The 27007-nt window shown below is 41.7% G+C and overlaps 1 protein-coding gene across 1 annotated transcript in view; it reads left to right on the plus strand.

The window, feature by feature from the left end:
• LOC126161750 (piwi-like protein Ago3) overlaps window positions 1-27007 on the plus strand; it is a 222940-nt gene that overhangs the window by 164826 nt on the left and 31107 nt on the right. The window contains exons 14-15 of the mRNA XM_049917799.1: window positions 10229-10423; window positions 24355-24543. Coding sequence (XP_049773756.1) covers window positions 10229-10423; window positions 24355-24543 — 384 coding nt within the window. The remainder of the gene's footprint in view (window positions 1-10228; window positions 10424-24354; window positions 24544-27007) is intronic.

Consider the following 27007-nt stretch of genomic DNA (forward strand, 5'->3'; position numbering starts at 1 on the left):
GAATTTTTTTTCCTTGTCCACGTAGACACCCTGATAAACTACAGTAAAAATGTTGTAGGATATCTTCATCTCTCATTTGCCAGTGAAGGGCAGACACTAATTTGCAGGCTTATCAGAATGATATCCAGCATGCTAATGTAGAGGAATGACAAGCAGAAGGTAACACAGCTGCTGTTGCCATTGAAGAAATTGAACATGGTCAGATAATTAATCTTTTCTTGCAACAGTATAGCGTTGAGCAAGATGAGTCAGATGATAAAGAAAAGGAACAAGATAAGGACAACAACCACTTTCCAGCATATGATGTATTTAAAAACTGCCCTTAAATATTTTGAACAACAGCCAACCACCACAGCTATGGACATAATGTTGGCGAAGAAGTGGCATGGTGCAGCCGCTAAGTCAAAGATTAAGAAATTAAAACAAGAAAACATTTCACTCTTCTTGAAATCATTGTGTCTACCTTCTTTTGTTTGCCCTTCCTTTAATTAGAAATGTAATTTTTCTTACTTAATTATAATTTATTACAATGTGCGGACCTCTGTAAATGAGAACTGCATTCTCCTCTGGTAATCTGATCACCATAGCAATCTGACCACCACCTGGTCCCAAAAGTTATGGTTAGTTGAGGTTCTTCTGCACTTAAGTTCTGCAATAAATTCAGCTAGTTGCAGCTGTTACATTGCTTACAAATCAATAGAGCAGGTTGTAACTACTGTAAAACCCCATTTTTATGTTACTGCATTTTTTCCCCCAGCAGAAGTCCTATTCTATCAATACAACACTTTCCTGTAATTACTGTATTTACTTGAATCTAAGGCGCACTTTCTTTCCAGTTTTTGTAATCCAAAAAATCGCCTGCAGCTTAGAATCGAGTGCAAAGTAAGCGAAAGTTCTGAAAAATGTTGGTAGGTGCCGCCACAATTAACGTCTGCCGTCAAATATATGTAGCGCTACACAGGCATGCTTTGCAGGCACAAAGATAAATACTGGCACCATAACCTCTGCGTCAGTAAATAAATTTAAAAAAAAAGGTGGAAGACGAGCTTTTTTTCTCCGCCCCGAGTTTCGACCACTGCATTTTCATACATTATCCAATGAAATAAATACAAATTCCATATTGTTCATCTTCAAATGTAGCAGCCTTTCAATGTACTACGATAATCCGACTGGCAAGACTGTTTGGGATGTTTGTCTGTCAATATGGCTAAATCTACGTTCTGAATTTTTTCCTACCTGTGACAAGAGATGGTTGCTAATTGGAACTTTTATGAATTGTGAATCACATGCAGTATTCTCTTCTCCATAAGAATAATACGAATGTAAACATTTTGCCATGTATTCTTTCATATTTGCTACTATCTCACTTAAATCCTGTCTGCCTAATAAACTACGAAACTAAGAGTGAGACAACAGCAAACGCGGAAGGATATACATATCATGTCATGTTTATATTCGTATTATTCTTGTGCCGAATAGTGATACAGTCAGAAATGAAGCACGGCAACTGACTAGATTTTTAAATCTAAGATGACTCTAATCTCTGTGCAGATTGTAATGTACTAAAGAGGCGTCTGCAAAGATTTTCAAACTGAGAAAAATGTTTGATAAACTCTCGTTTAGAACATCTTCTATCATACGCAGTCTATTATTTGGTTCTTGTTTATCATTATCAAAGAAAGCAGCAGTGTAAGTAACAACAAATAGCAGTCTCTTGCCATTGTTTCGCTAATCAGATGATTCCTCTTTTCTTTTAATTGTAAGCGGTAGTAGCGCACACAAAACCAAGTCATGCCGCGAGTGGCGACAGGCCATAAAAATTCATTATCAGAATGCGACAAACAATGCATGACACAGTACAATAATGCATTTTCAGCTTAGAGTGACTTAAAAACCTATACCAAAGAGAACGGCACTTATCAGATCAAAGAAAAATAAGCAATCACTTCAAACCAGACGAAGCATGTGAAAAAGGAAGGGTAGCTGTATAAATGCGGACAGAGCGCCCGACGCATAGCAATGCCTACCTGGTAAAGCTTAACTGCTAAGCTTACGACTCGAACCAAACTACTCTAACTGTATCGTCATTCATTTGACCTAAATTGTGTCTCATATTACAGTGGACAAACTTTGTTTCGATTTGGAGGTGCGGTCTAAAACTTTTCTCTCCCCTTGAATTTCGAGTCTCAAATTTCAGGTGCGGCTTAGTTTCAAGTGTGGCTTAGATTCGAGTAAATACGGTAATGATTCTGTCTTACAACATTTCCCGCATTTTAAGTTTTCTTTGACATTATCACGACTTTTAACATTGGTTCTCATACAGATTTCTTCAAAAAAATGCTTTGTTTTCCTGTTCAAAATTAAATTGGAACAAAGCAGAAAATCTAGATTATACGCAAAGTTAACGGTAATGTGACATAGCATTAGCACAGTAAGCAAGATTTTCATTGTAAATAGTCTTCATGGGTTTGCCGCCGAATCACATTGTGCGAATTCCACAATATTTCCTCGGAGCAACTGTCCGACATCATCAGGTGGTTCAACCTTGCTTGTGGCTAGGTACGACTGACAGTATCTGCACACAGATGTCCAGTTTTTAGAACACGTGCACGTAGGATGTGCGCCCACAGAAATCACGCATGTGCAATGATTTGTCCTGTTCAAACTCCCTGTGCCGAAAATCGAAGAGCGGCTCTCCCGCATGTGTGCTGTACGCTGCGTTTGTCAACAGTGCGGCCAAATGTTTGTCACCAACGGCCGTACTAGGCCAGTGTTATGATGGGCCTTTTATAGAAGAATCTTGATTTTTCACATTGTGATTTAATAGCAGCAAATGCAGGGTTCCAGGCTGTGCTCAGTTGAAATCCCGTATCCTTGTTGATGAGATTATCAACTGTACTGATACGTATTGATTCCTTAATGACGCAGTCCCAGAAAGACGATGCCGGGGCTAAAACTTCTGTCTTTTCATAAATCATACGATGTTCTGTATTCAGGCAGTGTTCCGCAATTGCCGACTTTTACAGTTGACGAAGGCGTGTATGACGCTGATGTTCATCGCAGCATTCTTGTACTGTGCGGCATGTCTGGCCTATATACGCTGCCCCACACTGACAAGGAATCTTGTACACACCACATTTGCTCAGTCCAAGGTCATCCTTAAGTGAACCCAAAAGGTTTCTCAATTTTTCGGATGGTTGAAAAACACACTTAATTCCGTATCTTTCGAGGACTCTTCCGATTCTTGACGACATGGCACCAAAATATGCGAAAAAAAGCTAAAGTGGTGGATGTCTTCATGTCTTCATTCAACTCCATAGATTGAACTCGCCTAGGTCTGAATGCATTACGTATCTGTGTCTCAGAGTAACCGTTTTGTCGGAACGCCGTCTTCAAATATTGGATTTCACACGTCAGGCTCTCAGAATGCTCTATGAACTAACGTACGTAATGCACTACCGCATTGTGCAGGATGATGGCAGCTTGTGGCCTGCAGATATAGATCTGTATGCGTTGGCTTGTGGAAGACGCTGTGTCCCAAGGTTCCATCTGCTTTCCTTTGTACCAACACACCAAGAAAAGGTAAAGTACCATTTTTTCCACTTCCATTGTGAAGTTTATATTTGGATGGAGCGAATTCAGATGCTGAAGAAACGTAGGTAGAGTATCAATTCCATGTGGCCACACCACAAATGTATCATCCACATACCGCAAAAAACGAGAGGGTTTGAGGGTGGCTGACTGTAGTGCTTTTTCTTCAAAGTCCTCCATAAAATAATTGGCCACCACAGTAGACAGAGGGCTTCCCATTGCGACACCGTCCACTTGTTCAAAATATTGGTTTTGAAATAAGAAGTATATTGAAGTAAGCACGTGTTTGAATAATGCTACTATGTCCTCCTCAAACTTGTTCTAACAAGCTCCAAAGAGTCCTGCAAGGGCACCTTTATAAATAAAGATACAACATCAAAACTTACGCGGGAAGCCCTCTGTCTCCTGTGGTGGCCTATTATTTTATGGAGGACTTTGGAGAAAAAGCACTATGGTCAGCCACTCTCAAACCCTCTTGTTTTTTGCAGTATGTGGATGATACATTTGTGGTGTGGCCACATGGACTTGATACTCTACCTACATTTCTTCAGCATCTGAATTCACCCCATCCGAATACAAACTTCACAATGGAAGTGGAACAAGATGGTACTTTACCGTTTCAAAAATCGTTCAAATGGCTCTGAGCACTATGGGACTCAACATCTTAGGTCATAAGTCCCCTAGAACTTAGAACTACTTAAACCTAACTAACCTAAGGACATCACACACACCCATGCCCGAGGCAGGATTCGAACCTGCGACCGTAGCAGTCCCGCGGTTCCGGACTGCAGCGCCAGAACCGCTAGACCACCGCGGCCGGCTACTTTACCGTTTCTTGGTGTGTTGGTACAAAGGAATGCAGGTGGAACCTTGGGACACAGCGTCTTCCGCAAGCCAACGCATACAGATCTATATCTGCAGGCCACAAGCTCCCATCATCCTGCACAATGCGGTAGTGCATTACGTACGTTAGTTCATAGAGCATTCTGAGAGCCTGACGTGTGAAATCCAATATTTGAAGACAGCGTTCCGACAAAACGGTTATTCTGAGACACAGATATGTAATGCATTCAGACCTAGGCAAGTTCAATCTATGGAGTTGAATGAAGACATGATGAAACCCACCACTTTAGCTTTTTTTCGCATATTTTGGTGCCATGTCGTCAAGAATCGGAAGAGTCCTCGGAAGATATGGAATTAAGTGTGTTTTTCAACCATCTGCAAAACTGAGAAACCTGTTGGGTTCAGTTAATGACCTTGGACTGAGGAAATGTGGTGTGTACAAGATTCCTTGTCAGCGTATATAGGCCAGACATGCCGCACAGTACAAGACTGCTGTGATGGACAACAGCGTCATACACGCCGTTGTCAATCGGAAAAGTTGACAATTGCGGAACACTGCCTGAATACAGGACATCGTATGCTTTATGAAAAGACGGAAGTTTTACCCCGTCATCATCTTTCTGGGACTGCGTCATTAAGGAAGCAATATATATCCGCACAGCCGATAATCTCATCAACAAGGATATGGGATTTCAATTGAGCACAGCCTAGAACCCTGCATTGGCTGCTATTAAATCAAGATGCGAAAATCAAGATTATTCGATAACAGTCCCGTCATAACACTGGCCTAGTACGGCTGTTGGTGAGAAACATGAGGCCGCACTGTTGACAAACGCAGTGTACAACGCACCTGCGGGTGAGCCACTCTGCGATTTTCGGCAGTGAGAGCTTGAATAGGGCAAATCACAAATCACTGCGCATGCGTGATTTCTGTGGCTGCGCATTCTTCACGCACGTATTCTAAAAACGGGGCGTTGGTGTGCGGATACTGTCAGTCTTACCTAGCCACGAGCAAAGTTGAACCTCCAGAAGATGTCGGACAGTTGCTCCGAGGAATTATTGTGGAATTTGCACAATGTGATCCGGCGGCAAATCCATGAAGACCATTTACAACACATTCACCAGGAAGCTTGAAGAGTCACAACAAGATTTTCATTGTCTGTGTACTGGGTCACAGCCCCCTGTATTATAAAACTGCTGTGTCTGAAAGGGTGGGAAAGTCCACTGAGTCAATGCATTAATGATAATCATGATCTGACAATTGTCACTCTAATAGCAACATTCCTTCTGCTCACAATGTTGTATTATAACAGTTTTAATTTAATTTGACACTCATTTATACAAATAAACACTGCTTTTGAAGAGGGCCCTGTCTACAATGGGCTCTCACTATTCGCTGTTATTTCGTGTGAAATACATTAATCGTAGTAAGCGTGCAGTCTTAGTGTAGTACAACCTGATGTCAGGTGTAAACATTGCTCCTCCAGATGCTCCATAACATGACAGTTTCCGCCCTCCATCCAGAATGTGTGTGACCGAGTGATATTGTCAGCAAGAAGCTGTAGATTTTGTGCCTATTGTTCTCAGTTTACGAAGGGTGCCAACTTTAGTGTTTTAACCACTATTGTGTTACTTTACTGTAATTTTATGATGCTTATCAATAATAAATCTCACATTAGAACACGAATATCTTTTTAATGTGGCTTCACGAAAGACTTTTTCTCCTGCGATTTATTTACACCTTTGGATATGATTGACACAAAGAGATATACCCACATGTGTGTTTGTGCGTCTATCAGAATTTGGACACTGCCTTCGTAATTGTCACAAAGGCAGTGGTTGAGTGCTGACACGTGCAAATGTGCGTTTCCTTCTTCATTCTGATCATGTTCAATGTTGTAAATAAAGTACGTAAGCAAAAGTCTTTCGTATAACCATTTAAAAAGATAATCATGTTCTAATGTGTTCCTCTTAATTTTCAACTAGGTTGTCCTGAAATTCAAGAGATGTTCAGTTTTCTCCACGATTTTCTCAGAGTATTTTCTGAAATATTCTGTCATGCCTCAGTGGCCCAATAAACATCCTTCCCATTGGTCTATTTTTTTTTTTTTATTTTGTCCGCTAAAGGAATGCTATCATCTTGGATCAGCATTCTTAAAAAAAATTTTTTTCTGTAAATCAGTTTTAATGTTTGCAGTACACCCTGGTCTATCGACTGTAGAAGTGATGTAACATTCAGCAGCAAAAACTTCGCCACAATTTCTCCATCACATAATTCCTCAGTGCTGGTGTGAGATGGTGCGTTATCAATCAAAAGGATTGCATGGGGAGACAAATGATTTTCCTTTAAAAACCGTCAAACAGAAAGAACAAACCAGCCATGAAACCATTCTTTGAACAGCTTACCATCCATCCATGCTTTTCTCTGGTTGCGATACTATACAGGCAGGGACTTCATGTTGCAGTTTTTAAAAGCTCTGGGCCTAGCAGATTCGCCGATCAGCATTAAAGGCAGCTTGTGATTACCAGTAGCATTGCTGCATGCTAATAAAGTCACACAATCTTTGCACATTTTGAAACCAGGAGCATGGTAGTCTGCTTTTGATGCTAGGCTTTTTGTTGGCAATGCCCTAAAATTCAGGCCAGTCTCACCAGTGTTATAAATTTGTTGGAGAGAATATTTTCCCTCTCTTATCATTTTTTATAAACTCCCCAAGTCTTCCTTCACTGCATCACAGTCGGGAGAAAGCTTCTCTCCAGTAATTGTTAGCTGATGGATTCCATGACGTTTTTCTGAGTTGGTGCAACCAACCCTTAATCGCACTAAAAGGCTCATCACTATTATTAACTTGTTCAGGTAAACAGGCTTCTCCTGAACCAGTGCTCCACTCAAATGAGTTCCCCTTTCTCTTTCCTGTGTAAGCCAAAGGAAAAGAGCTTCATCCGCTTTATCGTACTGTGACTGTTTCAAAGTCTGTCGAATTCCGAGTGTTTTTCCCAAAGACATTGCACAGGACTGTTCAAGCTTCACTTGGTTCTTCTTCCAATCACAAATGGTTGGTTTGCCAACACCCAGTTCCGTTGCTAGTTTAGATTCATTCTCACCAATGTCTATCCGCTTCAAAGCATTAAGTTTTTCTTTGAGAGTTAACGTTGTATATTTCAGTTTACTCCTGATGAAAATACATACACCACTATAACTGAACGAATACAATACAACTTTTACGCATGCCAGCGATTGATAACTAACGTAATCAGCACTTTGCGAGCCAACTGAGAGTGCACTGACTTCAAACACCACAAAGGTCTCAACAATGCACAAGAACAAGGGCAGCGAGTGAGATTGAGTCATTGTTCCCACACTTGTTCCCATTTGTTACCATGATGTACCTACTTATCTGATTGGTATACTTCGTTCTAGAAACTTGTCACCGTAATTCCGGCTAATTCGAACAAATCGGTAATCCGAACAAGGTCCGGTCCTAATAAGTTCAGATTAACGGCACTCTACTGTACTTTGGTGTTCCTTTTCTTTCCACTTGCGCTTACGTATACCTTACAGTTTAATAATTGAGTTTGAAAACTTTATGACCATGATGTAATCCTGCTTGAATCTTCCCTTATCTCCATGCTTTTTCTAAGCATACTACTGCCATATTTCAACAGTGTGTTCTCTCTTACTATTTGACATTTAGCACAGGATTCAGTTATTCTTCCTTCTTTCTCGTTCCTACTTCCAAGCCCATATTCTTTTGTAACCCTTTCTTCTAGTCCTTCCCCTACTACTGCTTATCGTTATTAGATCATCATCTCCCGTTACCCACCGAACTACCTATTCAGTATCCTCATATTCTCTCCCTAACTCTTCATCTTGTTCTTGTGACATCAGCATGTATGCCAGTACTATTATTGTTGGTAGCGGTTTACTTCTGATTCTGTTAAGAATAATCGTGTCACTGAACTGTTCACAGAAACTCGCTCTCCTGGTGTTTTCCTGTCCATAACAAATCCTGCTCGTGTTATACCATTTCCTGTTGCTGTTTATATTCTTCTGACCAGAAATCCTTGAATCGTTTCTCTTTCATTTCACTGACCACCAACAATATCTAGACAGTATTTACATTCCTCTCTGGATTTACTAGCATCCGTATTACATAAAACTTTTAGCATTCCACACTATATCTACATCAGGAAACCACTGTGAGGTGCGTGCCAGAGGGTCCATCCTATTGTACCAGTTACTAGGGTTTCTTCCTTTCATTCACATGTGGAGTGCAGGAAGAATGGTTGTTTGAATGCTCTTGTGCATGCAGTAATTATTCTAATCTTAGCCTCACAATCCCTATGTGAGTGATATGTGGGTGATTGTATAGTGCTTACCTAGAGTCATCATTTCATAAAGCCGGTTCTTGAATCTTTGTTAATAGACTTTCTCAGATAATTTACTTCTATCTTCAAGAATCTTCCAGTTCAGTTTCTTCAGTATCGTTGTGGCACTGCCACAGATCAAACAAACCTGTGAACACTCATGCTATCCTATTCTGTATACATTCAATATCCCCCGTTAGTTCTATATGATACGGGCCCCACACATTTCAGCAGTATTCTAGAATCGGTCGCATGAGTGATTTGTAAGCAGTCTCCTTTGAAGACTGATTGCAATTCCCAGTATTCTACCAATAAATCGAAGTCTGCAACCTGCTTTACCCATGACTGAGTGTATGTGATCATTCCATTTCATATCCCTATAAAGTGTTATTCCCAGGTATTCCAACAGTGACTCATTTATATTATAGTCGTAGACTACTATGTTTTTTTTTTTTTTTTTTTTTTTTTTTTTTTTTTTTTTTTTTTGTGAAGTACACAAATCTTATACCGTGTTATACTCTTTTGTTAGTTATTTAGTCTTTATCTCTTATTTACTTCCCCTTTGGCAGTACCCTTCTGGAGATCAGAATGGAGGACTAATCTGGAATCTTTTGCCAGTGGAGAGATCATCATGATACCTTTTCAGTTAAAGGTCACAATTCCTGTGGATACACATTATGCATCTTAAATGTAGTGGTTTCCATTCCCTTCTTCATACCCTTTGCATTGACTGTTGCTGATTTTTCTGCCTTGTAAGAACATTTCCCACCTCCAGGGGCAAGATGTTCTGAAATTCTGTCTGCTTCCCTGCCCTCTTTGACTAGGCTGTTGACAGGAGGAGGGTGACTCCTTATATGGAAGCCTTTGGCTGTTGTTGCTGATGATTTTTATTCAATGTTAAGCTAAGGCTGGGTTTAAACCCAGGACGCTGTGGTTGTTACTCAAAGATTCTACTTGTAGACCTCGGCTGATTACATCACATCATTCCTGCGAGCAGTAGTCCATTAACTAGTGTTGATTCAGTCAGATAATGGATACTGCATGTAAGTCATTAGCTGTAGTATGCACCAGATCATTCCTTATGTCACTTTATCTGGCACACTGTGTTAGAGCAAAGGCATTTAAAAGGTGGAAAAGTGATTTCTATTATTTATACAATCCCAGGAGATGACGTTATGAAGCATTCTTTTATGGATTTTTCAGCTGGAAAAAATTGTTCTGCTTTTACTTATATCACCATTAAAAATAGCTTAATTGCAGCTCTTTAACGAGCTCTTACAGTATTTTTTTCTTTAAAGCTGTGTTCAGTGAGTAGTTATTATTGCCCTTAAAGCCCTTTCATTACCTCCAGGTGTTTTAAAATTACTCTTTCATATTTATGATTTGCTTTGTCTTACTTTTTTTATCCTTCTTTGTTTTTCTTCAGGATAATTTAATGGTGATAGGAATTGATTCCTACCATGACACACTCAGGAAAGGAAGCAGTGTTGCTGCATTTGTATCATCTTTGAACAAATCTGTTACTAGATGGTACAGCCAAGTTTGTATTCAAGGTCCTGCCCAAGAATGGGTAGATAGTTTGCGAGCTTGCTTCATATCATCTTTGAAGAAATATCATGAGGTAATAAAGGACTAATATCAGTTTCATTCATGGTGCAATATCTAATATAATACTAATTTTGAAATTTTAAGAACAGAATTGGCTTAAGTGAGATACAGGTAGTGATATCGCTTACTGTAGTTGCTACATTGCAGTCTGTAAATTCTGTTTTATAGAAATATTTTAAAAATCTCAATAATCATACCTTGTTACAGACTAAACACAGAGAAATGAGCATGCTGTAAAACGACATCAGAGCTTATTCCCTAGATACTAATACTTGCTAGTTGCCCAATCCTTGGACAGAGCAGTCATTTTATTAAGTGAATCACATGTTTTTAAAAGGGACAATCTTAGATTGATAAATTATTAATGAGGAAAAGAAAACTTGCCGCAACCATGTTTAATAATTTAATAGTGAATTTCCTTCTGTGAAGTGAAACAGTTCATTTTCTAGAATGCGTAAGGATAATATTACCTAATTTGGAAAATATTCATAGCTGCTATGCTGATTTTTATGACCTGGAGTTCTTCCCTTGAATAATAACAATAAATGAGGAAGCAAATTGAAATTGCATGAAAGTAAGAACGTACAATTAGTGATGGACAGTATTTAGAGTGCAATAAATTTAATATGAGGTGTGATTGGAAAGTTTTAAAAATGGATCCGCTACAGCTTACTGGTTTGGTGGGCAGGTACACGGAGGGTGAGTAGTGAGTCTTTGCCTTGTCCTTGAACGCCCTGTGACAGGAAATTTATTCAGTTCGTTGTGGCAACTGGTTGAGTGCAGGTCTGTTAGGGCTTGTTGCCATATTCTGTCTGCGTGAAAATGGATGTAAAAACAGAGCAACGAGTTCGTGTGAAATTTTGTTTCAAAATTGAGAAATCAGCTTCTGAGACTTATGAACTGTTAGAAACAGCTTTTGGAGATAATTGAATGAGCCAGTCAAATGTTTTTATCTGGTTCTACAGATTTAAAAATGGCCGCGAATCATTTGAAGATGACCCAAGGTCTAGCCGCCCTTCCACTTCAGAAATGAATGAAAATGTTGCGAAAGTTGACGATTTGGTGCATTCTGATCGTAGACTGAAGATCTGAACATGCATAGTTTTATTGAAAATTTGTACAATCCAATTTGTGAAGCCAAAAAATAGCATGTTGTGTTGGGAGGCCATTTTGGAATCCAAATCGAGACTAATTATCTTATTGTGGGAAGGGCAGGTGACAAGCAGTGAAACTGATTGGGAAGTGTTATCTGACAACAGCATATTTCAGTCTGTTAGGAAGTATGTCTGGCAGTGATGTGTTGCATATGTAGCTGAATGCATTAACTATATGTGAAGAACAGGGTTTTAGTAATGCTTTCTCCCTTCAGCTGCCCATGTCAACCTTCTGAACCACTCACGGGATATGATTGTTAAATATATTGGCTACCTGACTATCAATTGCAATTTTAGTGTTTTCTTTAATACCAAAGGTCTCATTTTTCTGAACTAGTTTTCTGATTTCTCTTTTAACAGTTGCAAATATGGATTTAAATTTATCATCTGAATTATTAATTTCAGACTCTATAGAGAAGTTTATTTTTAATTTTTAATTGATTTACATAAGACAGCACAGTATTTTTTTGTAATAGGAAATCAGTTTTATTCTGATTTTCCTAACAATTTCATATAATGCCCTGTCCCTTGTACATGGTGTTGTGATTTCTTTTAGTGTATTCATGCTGTACTGCATTTTTCTTTCCCTTGGAAAAGCAGCTGTTAAAGATTAATAAAATCAACTACAAGTAAATTAAACTTGGAATTAACACCCATAATGTTTTACACACCAAGTAAATTTTTTTACACACCAAGTAAATTTCCTGTGTGACAGCCTAGAAATCTGATGTGTGTTCATTAATCACACTTTTTTTCCTGTGATAGCATTTAATTGTGATTAGTAAGTTTATAAATATGACTCTTAGTACATCATGATCGAAGGGGCCATTCACTACCGGATAAACAGCTGTATCTCTAAGTGTTCACCTATGATTTGTGCTCTGTTATTTTACTGCTTTTCTGTGCAACTCTGGATGGAAAAGCAACAACAGAAATAATATTTCCAATAATTTATTTTGTCTGACTCTTAAGAAACAGAATCTAAGAATTATAAAGCCAAGGTCAAACAATGATATGGACATTGGAATGCTGGGGGTGTTTGACAAATTGGCAGTGAACAAAGATACCACTAAGGCACAAGCCTAGTACAGAAAGTTTGGTCTCTCACTTCTCCATGGAAGGAGTGTGGGACATCCGAAGGTATGGAGGGAAGCTACTGTAGTTTCCTGGCTTCAGCCTATTGTAATGCCTGATGATAGCTTGCCCTGGCCTCAAAATATTGTTTCCCCCTGCGGGTTCGGGGGTTAGAATAGGCCCGCGGTATTCCTGCCTGTCGTAAGAGGCGACTAAAAGGAGTCTCAAATGTTTCGGCCTTATGTGATGGTCCCCTCTCGGGTTTGACCTCCATCTTTCTAAATTATTCCGAAGAGCGAGCCATTGGCGAAGGGCGCCTTACGTGGTGCACTGTATCCGTCGTGCATTGAGACCTTTAGCCGGCTTTTTCGTCGTTGCAATGGTGTCCCGCTCGTTTTCCATCTCTTGGGCGAGGATACGTCCCTGGGTGCGATTCCCACACTGCACTCTGCAGTGTTTCTTTTAACTGCGACGACGACCTTGGACAGTTTTGCACCTAAGATCCAGCACGGTAGCCAGTCCATTGTGGTGGGGCCGCCATGTACCCTCTTGGTTGTAGCCCCCTGACAACACAGGGATCGCTCTACTGATGCCTGCGCCGTTAACTCCCCACGTATGCCAAGGGGTAGATGCCCGTCTACCTGGAGCATCAGGACTCCCGGCAATGGACATCCTGCCAGGTGGCTATTGCTGCGGCTGGGTGGCGCCCGTGGGGAGGGCCCTTGGTCGGAGTAGGTGGCATCAGGGCGGATGACCTGCAATGAAGCGTGGTACATCATCTCTCGCTGGCGGCCAGCCGCCAGCAGTCTCTAAGCGTTCTCGGGCTCAATTTAATGCTGAAAAGTACAATCCGAAAACGTTCCCCTCTCTGGCCACGCCGTGGGAGGAGCGTAAGTCTCAGGATGGAGGTAATAGTTATTCGCCCTGATTCTTAGTTTGTACGAGAGCTGATGGGGAGTCTTTTCTCTCCACAAAGCCTCAGTTCTTCGTCAAGCATTTAGAGGACAATTTTGGGGAGGTGGAGGGCTTGTCAAAAATGCGCTCTGGATCGGTCCTGATCCAAACGGCATCCTCTGCCCAGTCACGACGGTTGCTTGCTTGTGACAAGTTGGGGGATGTTACTGTTACGATCACGCCGCATAAGAGTTTAAATATGGTTCAGGGAGTTATTTACCATAAGGACCTTCTTTTGCAGTCTGATGACGAGCTGCGCGCCAACTTAGAGCGCAGGGGTGTACATTTCGTCCGGCGCGTTCATCGGGGTCCGAAGGAAAATCAGATAGCTACCGGTGCCTTCATCTTGGCCTTCGAGGGTGATACGTTACCGGAAAAGGTCAAGGTGATGGTATACCGATGTGACGTCAGGCCCTATATTCCTCCCCCGATGCGGTGCTTCAAGTGCTGGAAGTTCGGCCATATGTCTTTCCGCTCCACTTCCAGCCTCACATCTCGAGATTGCGGACACCCGTCTCATCCCGATACTCCATGTGCCCCGCCTCCCATCTGTGTCAACTGCGGGGAGCACCATTCACCTTGCTTGTCTGACTGCAAAGTCTTTCAGAAAGAGCGCAAAATCATGGAATATAAGACCCTGGACCGGCTGACCTATACTGAGGCCCAAAGGAAATATGATAGACTCCATCCTGTGAGAATGACATCTTCTTATGCAGCTGCTACGACAACTGTGCTAGCCCCATCAGTTTCGAGACTTCCAGCCAGCTTGATAAGCAGTAAGACTCCTCCTGCCCCCTTGCCCGTGGGGGGCTCTACCCAACCGGTTGCTCCTGCACCACCTACCTCAGGAGCAACCTCCTCCCACCCGTCGGGGATGTCCGTCCCCGCTTCTCAGCCGGAGAAGCGTCTAACTTCTTCGGCTACTCTCGCCCATAAGAGTTCCCTTGGGACCCTCCCTTCCCAGGGTTCCACCAGTGGGAAGGATGACGGCCGCCAGTGGCATAAGTCCTCACCAGCGGCCGGGCGTAGGGCTTCACGATCCTCCTCTGTCCCGGAGACTGAATCGGTGAAGCCTTCCCAGCCGGTACAACCCAAGGTTCAGCGAGAGAAGTCCAAGAGAAAGACCTCTAAGGCCAAAGAACTTGCGGTGGCACCAACCCCACCACACCTTTCGCACTCTGTGTCTGAGGATGAAGTCGAAACTCTAGCGTCCGCTGAGGACCTTGCTCTCGCTGGTCCCTCAGACGCCATGGATGCCTCTCGTACGGGTACAGAATCGGTGGCAGTGATTGAACAAGCGGCGTAAATTGCCTTCCCAGTCCTTTCACGCCTTTCTCAGCCATGGACAGTATCATCCTCCAGTGGAACTGCGGCGGTTTTTTCCACCATCTAGCTGAGCTCCAACAACTTATCAGCCTTCACCCTTTCTTCTGCATTGCTCTTCAGGAAACTTGGTTTCAAGCAATGCGAACCCCCGCCCTCCGTGGCTATCGGGGTTATTATAAGAACTGGGCAGCATATGAAAGAGTGTCAGGTGGCGTCTGCCTCTATGTCCTTCACACTCTGCACAGCGAGTCTGTCCCTCTCCAAACACCTTTAGAGGCTGTCGCTGTTCGGGTGTGGACGCCAAAGGCTGTTACCGTCTGCAGTCTTTACCTTCCACCGGATGGTGATGTCTCGCAGCATGTCCTGGCTGCTCTGATAGCCCAATTGCCGCCACGTTTCTTGCTATTGGGCGACTTCAACGCCCATAACCCTCTGTGGGGTGGGTCAGTGGCAACAGGTCGAGGCGCCATCGTTGAGCATTTATTGTCGCAGCTCGATCTCTCGATTTTAAATGATGGTGCCTTCACACACTTCAGTGTGGCGCATGGCACATACTCCGCCATTGACCTTTCAATCTGTAGCCCTAGCCTCTTACCGTCTGTCCAATGGAGTGTGCATGACGACCTGTGTGGTAGTGACCACTTTCCGATCTTTCTGTCACTACCACAGCATCACTCTTCTGGGCGCCCTAGCAGATGGGCTATGAATAAGGCTGACTGGGACTTGTTCTCCTCCACTGCCGCTTTTGAGCCTGTCTCTACTGATGACATTGATGCGGTGGTTCAATCGGTCACCACCGGCACCGTTACTGCCGCCGAATCTGCCATTCCCCGATCTTCTGGGTCCCCTCGGCAGAAGGCTGTGCCTTGGTGGTCGCCTGAGATCGCTGAAGCGATTAAAGATCGCCGGCGGGCGCTCTAGCGTCACAAGCGACATCCCTCCTTAGACCACCTTATCGCCTTCAAACGGCTGCGTGCGCGGGCCCGCCTTATTATCCGCCAAGGCAAGAAGGAGTGCTGGGAGCGGTATGTGTCCACCATTGGCCTCCATGTCACTCCTTCGCAGGTCTGGGCCAAGATTTGACGCGTCTACGGCTATCGGACCCCTGCCAGCGTCCCTGCGCTCTCACTGAATGGAGCAGTTTGTACTGACTCCGACGTCATTGCCAATCGCTTAGCAGAGCATTTTGCTATGAGTTCCGCTTCTGCGAATTACCCCCAGGCCTTCCGTTCCATTAAAGAGCGGATGGAACGTCGGAGCGTTTCGTTTCGCACCAACCACCCAGAATCTTACAATGCTCCATTCAGTGAGTGGGAATTTCGCAGTGCCCTAGCTGCTTGCCCTGATACCGCTCCTGGGCCAGATGGCATCCACTGTCAGATGCTGAAACACCTTTCAGTGGACTGCCAGCGGCGCCTTCTCGATCTTTACAACTGTCTTTGGGTCGAGGGGGTGTTTCCATCGCAATGGCGGGAAGGCATTGTCATCCCCGTTTTGAAACCTGGAAAGACCCCTCTGGAGGTGGACAGCTACCGCCCCATTAGCCTCACCAACGTTCTTTGTAAGCTTCTCGAACGGATGGTGAGCCGGCGCTTGAATTGGGTACTGGAGTCTCGGGGCCTTCTGGCTCCGTCTCAGGGTGGGTTCCGGAAAGGCCGCTCCGCCGCCGACAATCTGGTGAGCCTGGAGTCGGCCATCCGTACTGCCTTTGCCTGCCGTCAGCACCTGGTCGCTGTCTTTTTCGACATGCGGAAGGCGTACAATATGACATGGCGTCATCACATCCTTTCTACGCTTCATGGATGGGGTCTTCGGGGTCCTCTGCCGCTTTTTATCCGCAATTTCCTGTCGTATCGTACCTTCCGCGTGCAAGTCGCAGCCTCCTATAGCTCCACCCACGTCCAGGAGAACGGTGTGCCACAGGGTTCTGTTTTAAGTGTCTGCCTGTTTTTAATAGCCATTAACGGGCTCGCTGCGGCCATGGGAAATTCTGTCTCTGCTTCCCTGTATGCTTACGACTTCTGCCTTTATTACAGCTCTACTGGCATTGCAGCTGTTGAACGTCAGCTACAGGGCGCTATCCGTAAGGCGCAGTCTTGGGCTGTAGCGCATGGGTTTCAGTTTTCGGCAGCCAAGACCCGCGTTATGCATTTCTGCCGGCGCCGAACAGTCCATCCTGAGCCGCGGCTTTATCTTGCCGATGAACTCCTTGCTGTGGTGGAGACCCACAGGTTTTTGGGGGTGGTTTTCGATGCCCAGTTGACTTGGCTGCCTCATATCCGGCAGCTTAAACAGACGTGTTGGCGGCATCTAAACGCTCTGAGATGCTTGAGCCACACCCGCTGGGGCGCCGACCGCTCTACCCTGTTGCGGCTCTACCAGGCGTTAATCCAGTCCCGTCTGGATTATGGGAGCCTGGCTTATGGCTCAGCATCCCCATCTGCGTTATGGGTGCTGGACCCAATTCTCCACAGCGGGATACGCCTTGCCACTGGTGCTTTCCGCACCAGCCCTGTGGACAGCGTACTAGTGGAGGCAGGTGTACCTCCACTGCGGTTCCGGCGCCAACGTTTGCTGGCTGCTTATGCTGCCCATGTTCTAAGCTTGCCCGGGCATCCAAATTATCGTGTCCTGTTCCCGCAGTCAGTCGTCCATCTGCCAGACCGTCGGCCCCGGTCGGGTTGTCCGATCGCCGTACACGTCAAGGAGCTTCTCTGTGGGCTTGGGTTTTTCCCTGTTCCACCTCCTTTCCGGGCGCCTCTGCGTACACCCCCGTGGTGTGTTCCTCGCCCTTGCCTTCGGCTCGACTTGGCACAGGGCTCGCAGGACTCGGTCCCTCCAGAGGCCTTCCGCCGCCACTTTTATTCCATCCTGGCCACATATCAGGGCTCTGGAATTGTTTACACCGACGGTTCGATGGTTGCTGGTCGTGTCGGGTATGCGCTAACTCTAGGGGACCATTCCGAACAACGGTCCTTAGCGGCTGGCTGCAGCGTTTACACTGCTGAGCTAGTCGCCATCTTTCGAGCCCTAGAGTATATCCGCTCCTGCTCAGGTGAGTCCTTCATTATCTGTAGCGATTCCCTGAGCGGTTTACGAGCTCTCGACCAGTGTTTTCCTCGTTCTCGTCTGGTGATGGCTATCCATGAGTTCCTGCATACTCTTGCGCATTGCGGCCGCTCTGTGGTCTTTGTGTGGACCCCCGGTCATGTCGGTATCCCGTGCAATGAACATGTTGACCGCCTGGCGAAAGAGGCCACGAGTAAACCATCTCTGGATGTTGGCCTCCCAGAGGCTGATTTGCGGGCAGTCCTCCGCCGAAAAGTTTTTGCGCTTTGGGACGCTGAATGGCGCGATCGGATTACACCCAATAAACTCCGTGCCATTAAGGAGACGACGACTGTGTGGCGGTCCTCCATGCGAGCCAACCGCAGGGGCTCAGTCGTCCTTTGTCGGCTCCGCATTGGCCACTCCCGGCTAACACACAGTTATTTACTGCACCGGGAGGACCCTCCTGTATGTCGCTGCGGGGCGGCTTTGACGGTGGCCCACATTCTGTTGGCCTGCCCCCTTTTAGCTGTGGTCAGGCAGACATTTGCGCTGCCTGATACACTCCCTGCCGTTTTATCTGATGACCCTGTTATGGCTGCCTTAGTTTTACGTTTTATCAGGGCAGGGAGTTTTTATTCTTTAATCTGAGTGTTTCTGTTTTATTTTATTGTTTTGTGTTGATTCTGACCTTTGGCCTATGATTTTAAACTGATCTTTCAATGTGTTTCTAAGTGGTTGGCTTTTCCTTTTTTATTTCTATGGTCGGCCAACCACTGTCACACTCTGTGTGGTTTTAGTTCGTTTTGTCTTGTTTTTGTCTCAGTTTCTCTTGTTCTGTATCGTCTGTGATCTATTCTGTTCCTCGTTTTTATTCTCTGTGGGTGTTCTTTGTATTTGGAAAAAGGGACCGATGACCGTAGCAGTCTGGTCCCTTTCATCCCCCAAACCAACCAACCAACCAAAATATTGTTTATGTTTTTCTTCGAAAAACTGAGGATTCGGTCAAGAACTTTAAGTTATGGATTAGATTTCATGAAATTATCCATATCTTATAATAATAATAATAATAATAATAATAATAATAATAATAATAATAATAATAATAAACCCCGTGGAGGCCCGGGAAAAGAATAGGCCTCCGGTATGCTCTGCCAGTCGTAAAAGGCGACGAAAAGAACAAACCACTAATAGGGCTAATCTCCCTTTTAGTGTGATTAGTTGGTTCAGGACAGAACTAAAGAAGCCTCGGACAAGCGCCCAAGCAACAAACCTAGGAACCAACACAACTGGATACAGATCACAAGTATACACAACATTTATTATCAGATACCCAGAATTAAAATTTTTAACAGAACGACGACTAGCTGATCAAATCCGTGTAATAATAAAAAATAACAGGGTACCCCAGTCAGAATTAGAAAACATCAAACAACAAGTACAACAAATACTGGAACAAAATAAAGTCCAATCAGAAGAAGAAGAAAATACAGTAATGGACTCAAACATCCCAGAGCAAACAAACAAAGAACAACACGCATCAATTAAACATCAGAGGAAAATGAAATCTTAAGATAGCCACCAGAACAAGCACAAATAGAACTTGAAGTAACACACGTGTTAGATATAGAAGAAAAATTTCAGCTGACATATACAGAATACAAAGACACAAATACAGACATTAGACCATTCTTGCATAGACCGCCAAATAACCCACAAGTCGAAACAACAATAAAAACTATCAACACAATCATACACAACAAAATAAATGAAAACACAACTATGGAAGAGTTACAACTACTGGTTTATATAGGAGCACTCACTACACTAAATATACACACTAGGCAGAGATCAGAACCAACCAACACACAGAAGAAACCCACAAAACCAGCATGGCAACACAGGCTACAGATCAGAATAGAAAAACTGAGAAAAGACATCGGGCAGCTAACACAATATGTAAGAAATGAAATATCAGACAAAAAAACGAAAAAAGTTAGGTAATATCTCACAACAAGAAGCGATAGAGCAGTTAGATGAAAAGAAGCAGAAATTGCAAGCATTGGCCAAATGACTTAGAAGATATAAAGAAAGTGAAAATAGAAGGAAACAAAACCAAACATTCGACACAAACCAAAAGATATTTTACCAGACAATAGATAACACACACATTAAAATAGACAACCCACCAAACATAACAGACATGGAACACTTCTGGAGCAACATATGGTCAAACCCGGTACAACATAACAGGCATGCACGGTGGATACAAGCAGAAACAGACACATACAAGATGATACCACAAATGCCTGAAGTGATAATTTTGCAACATAAAGTCACTCAAGCAATTAATTCTACTCACAATTGGAAAGCCCATCGAAAAGATAAAATAGCAAATTTCTGGCTAAAGAAGTTCACCTCAACACATTCACATCTAACTAAATTATTTAACAGTTACATTGCAGACCCATACATATTCCATAATACACTTACACATGGAATAACTTATCTGAAACCTAAAGATCAAGCAGACACAGCAAACCCAGCTAAATGTCGCCCCATAACATGCCTACCAACAATATACAAAATATTAACTTCAGTCATTACACAAAAATTAATGACACATACAACACAGAACAAAATTATAAATGAAGAACAAAAAGGCTGTTGCAAAGGAGCACGGGGATGTAAAGAGCAACTGATAATAGATGCAGAAGTGACATATCAAGCTAAAACTAAACAAAGGTCACTACACTACGCATACATAGATTACCAAAAAGCTTTTGATAGTGTACTCCATTCATGGTTACTACAAATATTGGAAATATACAAAGTAGATCCTAAAGTGATACAGTTCCTAAACATAGTAATGAAAAATTGGAAAACCACACTTAATATCCAAACAAATTCAAATAACATCACATCACAGCCAATACAGATTAAGCGTGCAATATACCAAGGAGACTCATTAAGTCCTTTCTGGTTCTGCCTTGCTCTGAACCCACTATCCAACATGCTAAATAATACAAATTATGGATACAATATTACTGGAACATACCAACACAAAATCACACATTTGCTATACATGGATGATCTAAAACTACAGGCAGCAACAAATCAACAACTCAACCAATTACTAAACATAACAGAAGTATTCAGCGTTGATATAAATATGGCTTTTGGAACAGACAAATGTAAGAAAAATAGCATAGTCAAGGGAAAACACACTAAACAAGATTACATATTGGATAACCACAGCGGCTGCATAGAAGCGATGGAAAAAACAGATGCCTATAAATATCTAGGATACAGACAAAAAATAGGAATAGATAATACAAATATTAAAGAAGAAGTAAAAGAAAAATATAGAAAAGACTAAGAAAAATACTGAAAACAGAATTGACAGCAAGAAACTAGACAAAAGCATTCAGCAACTGAAAGATTCACAGTAAGCAGAAAGGAAGGAGGAAGGGGATTTATCGACTTAAAAAACCTACATTATGGACAGGTAGACAATTTAAGAAAATTCTTAATAGAACGAGCAGAAACTAGCAAAATACACAAAACAATCACTCATATAAATACATCGGCTACACCACTACAATTTCATAACCACTTCTACAACCCTTTAGATCACATAACATCAACAGATACGAAGAAAGTAAATTGGAAAAAGAAAACACTACATGGCAAGCACCCGTATCATCTGACACAGCCACGCATCGATCAAGATGCATCCAACACATGGCTAAGAAAAGGCAATATATACAGTGAGACGGAAGGATTCATGATTGCAATACAGGATCAAACAATAAACACCAGATATTACAGCAAGCATATTATTAAAGATCCCAATACCACAACAGATAAATGCAGATTTTGCAAACAACAAATAGAAACAGTAGATCACACCACAAGCGGATGTACAATACTAGCAAATACAGAATACCCCAGAAGACATGACAATGTAGCAAAAATAATACATCAACAACTTGCCATACAACATAAACTAATATAACAACACGTTCCCACATACAAGTATGCACCACAAAATGTACTGGAGAATGATGAATACAAATTATACTGGAACAGAACCATTATAACAGATAAAACAATACCACATAACAAACCTGACATCATACTCACCAATAAAAAGAAGAAATTAACACAACTAATTGAAATATCCATACCCAATACAACAAATATACAAAAGAAAACAGGAGAAAAAATTGAAAAATACGTCCAACTGGCTGAGGAAGTCAAGGACGTGTGGCATCAGGATAAAGTTGACATTATACCAATTATACTATCAACTACAGGAGTCATACCACACAATATCCACCAGTACATCAATGCAATACAGCTACATCCAAACATATATATACAACTACAGAAATCCGTAATTATTGATACATGTTCAATTACCCGAAAGTTCCTAAATGCAATATAACATATACCGTACAGTTAAAAGGAAGTCACGCTTAAACAAGGTCCGCGTCACTTTCCATTTTTGACCAGACATAATGTCTGAGAAAAGAAAGAAATAATAATAATAATAATAATAATAATAATAATAATAATAATAATTTAAGTATGGGGTAGACCATTCATTTGTGTGCACTGAATGCTATAAGAAAATCATGGTAAATTTAAATCATGAAAACAAGTTAAGCAAGTGGACTCGTATTTTAATTAGAATCTGAATTTGGATAAAAACACTGTTAAGAACTTTTTAAATCACTAACTTCAGCCATATTTACATTTTGTGTCATTGCAATTTTTGGAAAGAAACAAATCAATTAACATACGCTCATTACTTACATTTTTTTAGTATTCTCATGTGGACTTTTATGCAGAGATCCACAAAAAAATGTGCTATCAGAATGTTTTGCTTATCCATGACTGTTCTGTAGACATCTGCGAATAATTGACAGTTGGCAAAGCTGAACTTATTAAAGCTTCTGGCGTATTCCTTCCATGCCATAGATATTTACCACTTAAACATTACAGAAATGCCACACTCTTGCGTCTATGTCGTCGCACTCTTACATCTGTGTCGTCACTCTTTCGCTTCACTTCTGTGTCACACTCTTTACTTCTGTTCATAAACTAAAAATTAATTTCTGGTGTGTGAACTCAGCTGTAAAAGGACAGCATATAGATATACTAAAATACAAATTTAGTTATTAACTGTAACTCAACGCATTCTATCATAGACATACCTTGAACTCCTTGACGTTCTGGTTTGCAGTCAGTCATTGTTTACTATTAAACACACTATTTCATTTGGATGCGTACTTGGTGTCTTCAAGTGAGCTGTTGGCGACTGAATTGGCTACCCGCATTGGATAATTTTTCTGTGCTCTGTGTATTTTGTGCATGTGTCAAGGTGGTAATAGCTAGCTCAACCACACTTCCAGTTGTCAGCATCTGCAGTAATGAAAGTGGCAACCTCAGCTGTCTGGTGGGTTGCCACAATGTCCGTTGATGCGTTGTATCATCTACTGCTACTGCAACACTGTTTAGTGATTCCGTTATTAGTGTATCGTTGGTGATAACTGTGACTTAATGTGCTATCAGATTTCATTTAAGTAAAACATAGAGTCAGTGTAGTTAATTTGTGTAACTACAATCTTCTTCTTTCGATTTCAGCCATCTTTGGACCACGTTCAACAATTCACTTGCCCGGCTTTTTGATCTTTTTTTCTCTCTTCCCAATATTTCCTCATCATTTTCGAGTGGTTCCTCCTCCGCTCTTCCGACCATTTCCTGTTATTATTCTTTAGTTTCGTTTCTTCGGGAAAACACTTAATTTCGTTCACTATTTGTCTAAATTTTTCCCTGTCCCTGATTGACTCACGGGTGACATTAAAATAGGCCAAATCCTTTTTCACCATCTGTATCCATTTATTGTTGGTTTTTTCATTCCTGTTACTATGTTCAAACACTTTTCTTGTTAGTCTGTTTCCATCCATCCTCGACAGGTGACCATAAAACGTTAGTCTGCGTTTACGCATTGCCTCACTCACTTTCTCAATAGTTTTGTATATTTCCTTATTACTCTTTAGCTTGTACTCTTCCCCAATCTTTCTCGGTCCTAATATTTTTCTCAAAATTTTCCTTTCTTTCTTTTCCATGTTTTCTATTTCCCCCTTTTTGTTAAGAGTTAGGCACTCCGATGCATACAGGCATTCTGGTCTAATGACAGTTTTATAATGTCTTAATTTAGCTTGGATCGAAATGTTTTTTTTGTTATATATGTCTTTGGTTTTTTGAAAAGCAAATTCCATTTTCCTTGCTCTCGCCTGGTTTGCACTCTTGTCTAAACCATTCACTTGAATTATTTCACCTAAATACTACAAATACTACAATATTTATATTGTTTCAGGTGAATCACAGATTTCCTGATAGGATAATAATCTATCGGGATGGCATAGGTGATGGGCAGTTATCTGTGTGTCGAGATTATGAAGTGCCACAATTCATAAGTTGTTTTCCAAATATCAACCCATCTTACAGCCCAAAATTGACGTTTGTTGTCTGTCAGAAGAGGATAAATACTCGAATTTTTGCACAGGTACTAGCAATATTTTAAATATCAGTAATGAAGTATTGCAGCACTGTAATCCAAAGTCACATAGCTTATTACAAGTGTTTTCTATTACTTAAAGAATAATTTTAGTCCTGAAATATTTTCGTATGTGGACTCACTGTGGATCTGCACTCGTACATCAAACAGCAAGATGCCCATGCAGTGGAGCATGTCTTTATGTTTTGAGTATTTTTATCAGAGAATGAACCCAAAGGGGCCAATATTTGATACAAAATAGCACTATGGTTGTCAATAAGTACACATTTCAAGTTCTTACAGAAAACTGTCTGAACTTTTTCTTTACTTGTAGTTTGGTTGAGCATAGACTACATCAGTTGTCCAATACTTTAGATTTTAAGATCAGATTAGTTGCAGGATGTTCTTTTACCTAACTCTTAATTCAAATTTAGATTTTTGCACTGTTTCTGTATAAAATGTCTGACTATCTGCCTCGTGAATTTGAGATTCCACAGTTGTGCAAAATTAATGCATGTTTTTGGTGCAGGTAGTAATTCAAGAAAGGGTTTTCTCCACCTCTGGCCGCAACATACAGTAAATATTGAGAATGGAAGTTTGAGAAGTTCTTGGCAGTCAACTAATTACTGTCAACTGCTTCCTAGGTGTCTTGGTCAGGATCACTGGCTACTAATGCAGCGGCCCTGGTTTATGACATGGGACCAGTTGTGTACTGCAGAATGATGCAGCAGCTGTCACCATAGGGAAACTGGACTGGAGCAGAAATGATTAGTGAGCACATAAATACAATAAACAGGACTTCTACTTAACTTGTCTTTCTCCAAACATTGGGAAGAAACAAACAGCAATAAAATCCAAGTATTACAAAAAGCAAACTAAACTGCATCATGCAGATGAGGCTCCAACTATTAACGTAGGAGTGAACTGTCAAAAGCTGAATGAGGGCTGTCGACGACTGGGACTGAGATTGGCTGTGCAACTGCCGCCGAAGATCCTGTAGCAGCAGCAGAAGGCGTGGCTCAGTGGGCGCACATCATTGAATCTGCTGGGTCCTTGTGTGAATGCTATACGTGTCTTTTGGATATGTGCATTTTCATTGTCACCTGTGAGACAGCAGTGGGGCTGATATTGATCTATGATACCACAGTACCCCCTCATGTGTTTGAAGCCAAATAGGCAACTGGCTGTAAGTAGCCATTGAAATGTTTCAAATTAAAAAGTCTTTGCCATGCTGGGATCCATACAACATTGGCTGATAAAACTTCGTACAACTAGATGTACATTTACATTTGTACTTCACACACACACACACACACACACACACACACACACACACACACACACACACACACACACACACACACAATATCGACTGGGCCAACTGTATTTTCTATTGATGTGTAAACCAAACAATAACTTTTTCTTTTCAGTATCTGTTAAATCTTTTGATGAACTTCCCCAGCCAAAATGCAGTGTACAATCTCCATCTTATGAAGAAACTAAAATAAAATTGCAGATATAAAAATAAAATATTTCACTACTCAGCTGATGATGATCTGGTGTTGGACTGTTCCTGACATACACCTATGTCAAATATATAACTCTACTGTTTTGTTACACATCACATTCACCTAGGAAGATGAACAAACAAAACATGATAAAATGACACAAGAACATACATTAACATAAACCATAAGGCCCACTCATGTTTGTTAAGTGTACACAACATAAATGAATCATAAACCTTTAACTTCTGATGTTAGACAGGGAACACAGAAAAGCATATACATTGGAGCACAGCATTTGTGTGTCAAAGCCAGTTGAGTGGTTGTCATTCCTTGTCAATTGTCATCCATGTGGTTCAGTCTCACTTGGTTCCACAAAGGCAATCAATCAGTGATTGAGATTCAAGTTAATGGCCCCTTCAAGTGGCTAAAGAAACATGGCAGTTAGCTACATGATAATGCAGCTTGAGATGTAGAAGGAGAGCATCAAGCCTGCACACACTACAGTTCTGCAAGCTGTGTGCATCTGCAAGAGTTCCACATTAATATGCAAGCCATGCAGTCAGCTGTGTCATATTTGGCAACTTCTGCCCAGCTATACAAAGTTTATTCACCTTCTCTCTTACACACTGTGGTAAAGTAAACACCACACAAATAAGCATGTGCTGTAATATTCATTTCTATAGCATGGAACAGTATATGATTAAATAGTGGAAGAGCTGATTGCCTGCCCAATGGTATAACAGAGGGGCACAAACATGAACACGAAATTAGTAGTCCGAGTTGTAATTTTCTAAGAATTTTTTAACAAATTAAAGTTTTTCTTCAGAAACATTGATATATCTAAACAACATGCACTTCAATTTGATGCTGTTCTGAAGCTTTAAGCCAGAATCTTTATTCAGCTAGGAATCATATCTACAGAGGTTACTCTGTCAGTGTTGTATAAAGGCCCATTCTCAATACCT

Source organism: Schistocerca cancellata, chromosome 2 (assembly GCF_023864275.1).
Source record: "Schistocerca cancellata isolate TAMUIC-IGC-003103 chromosome 2, iqSchCanc2.1, whole genome shotgun sequence".
Taxonomy (NCBI): domain Eukaryota; kingdom Metazoa; phylum Arthropoda; class Insecta; order Orthoptera; family Acrididae; genus Schistocerca; species Schistocerca cancellata.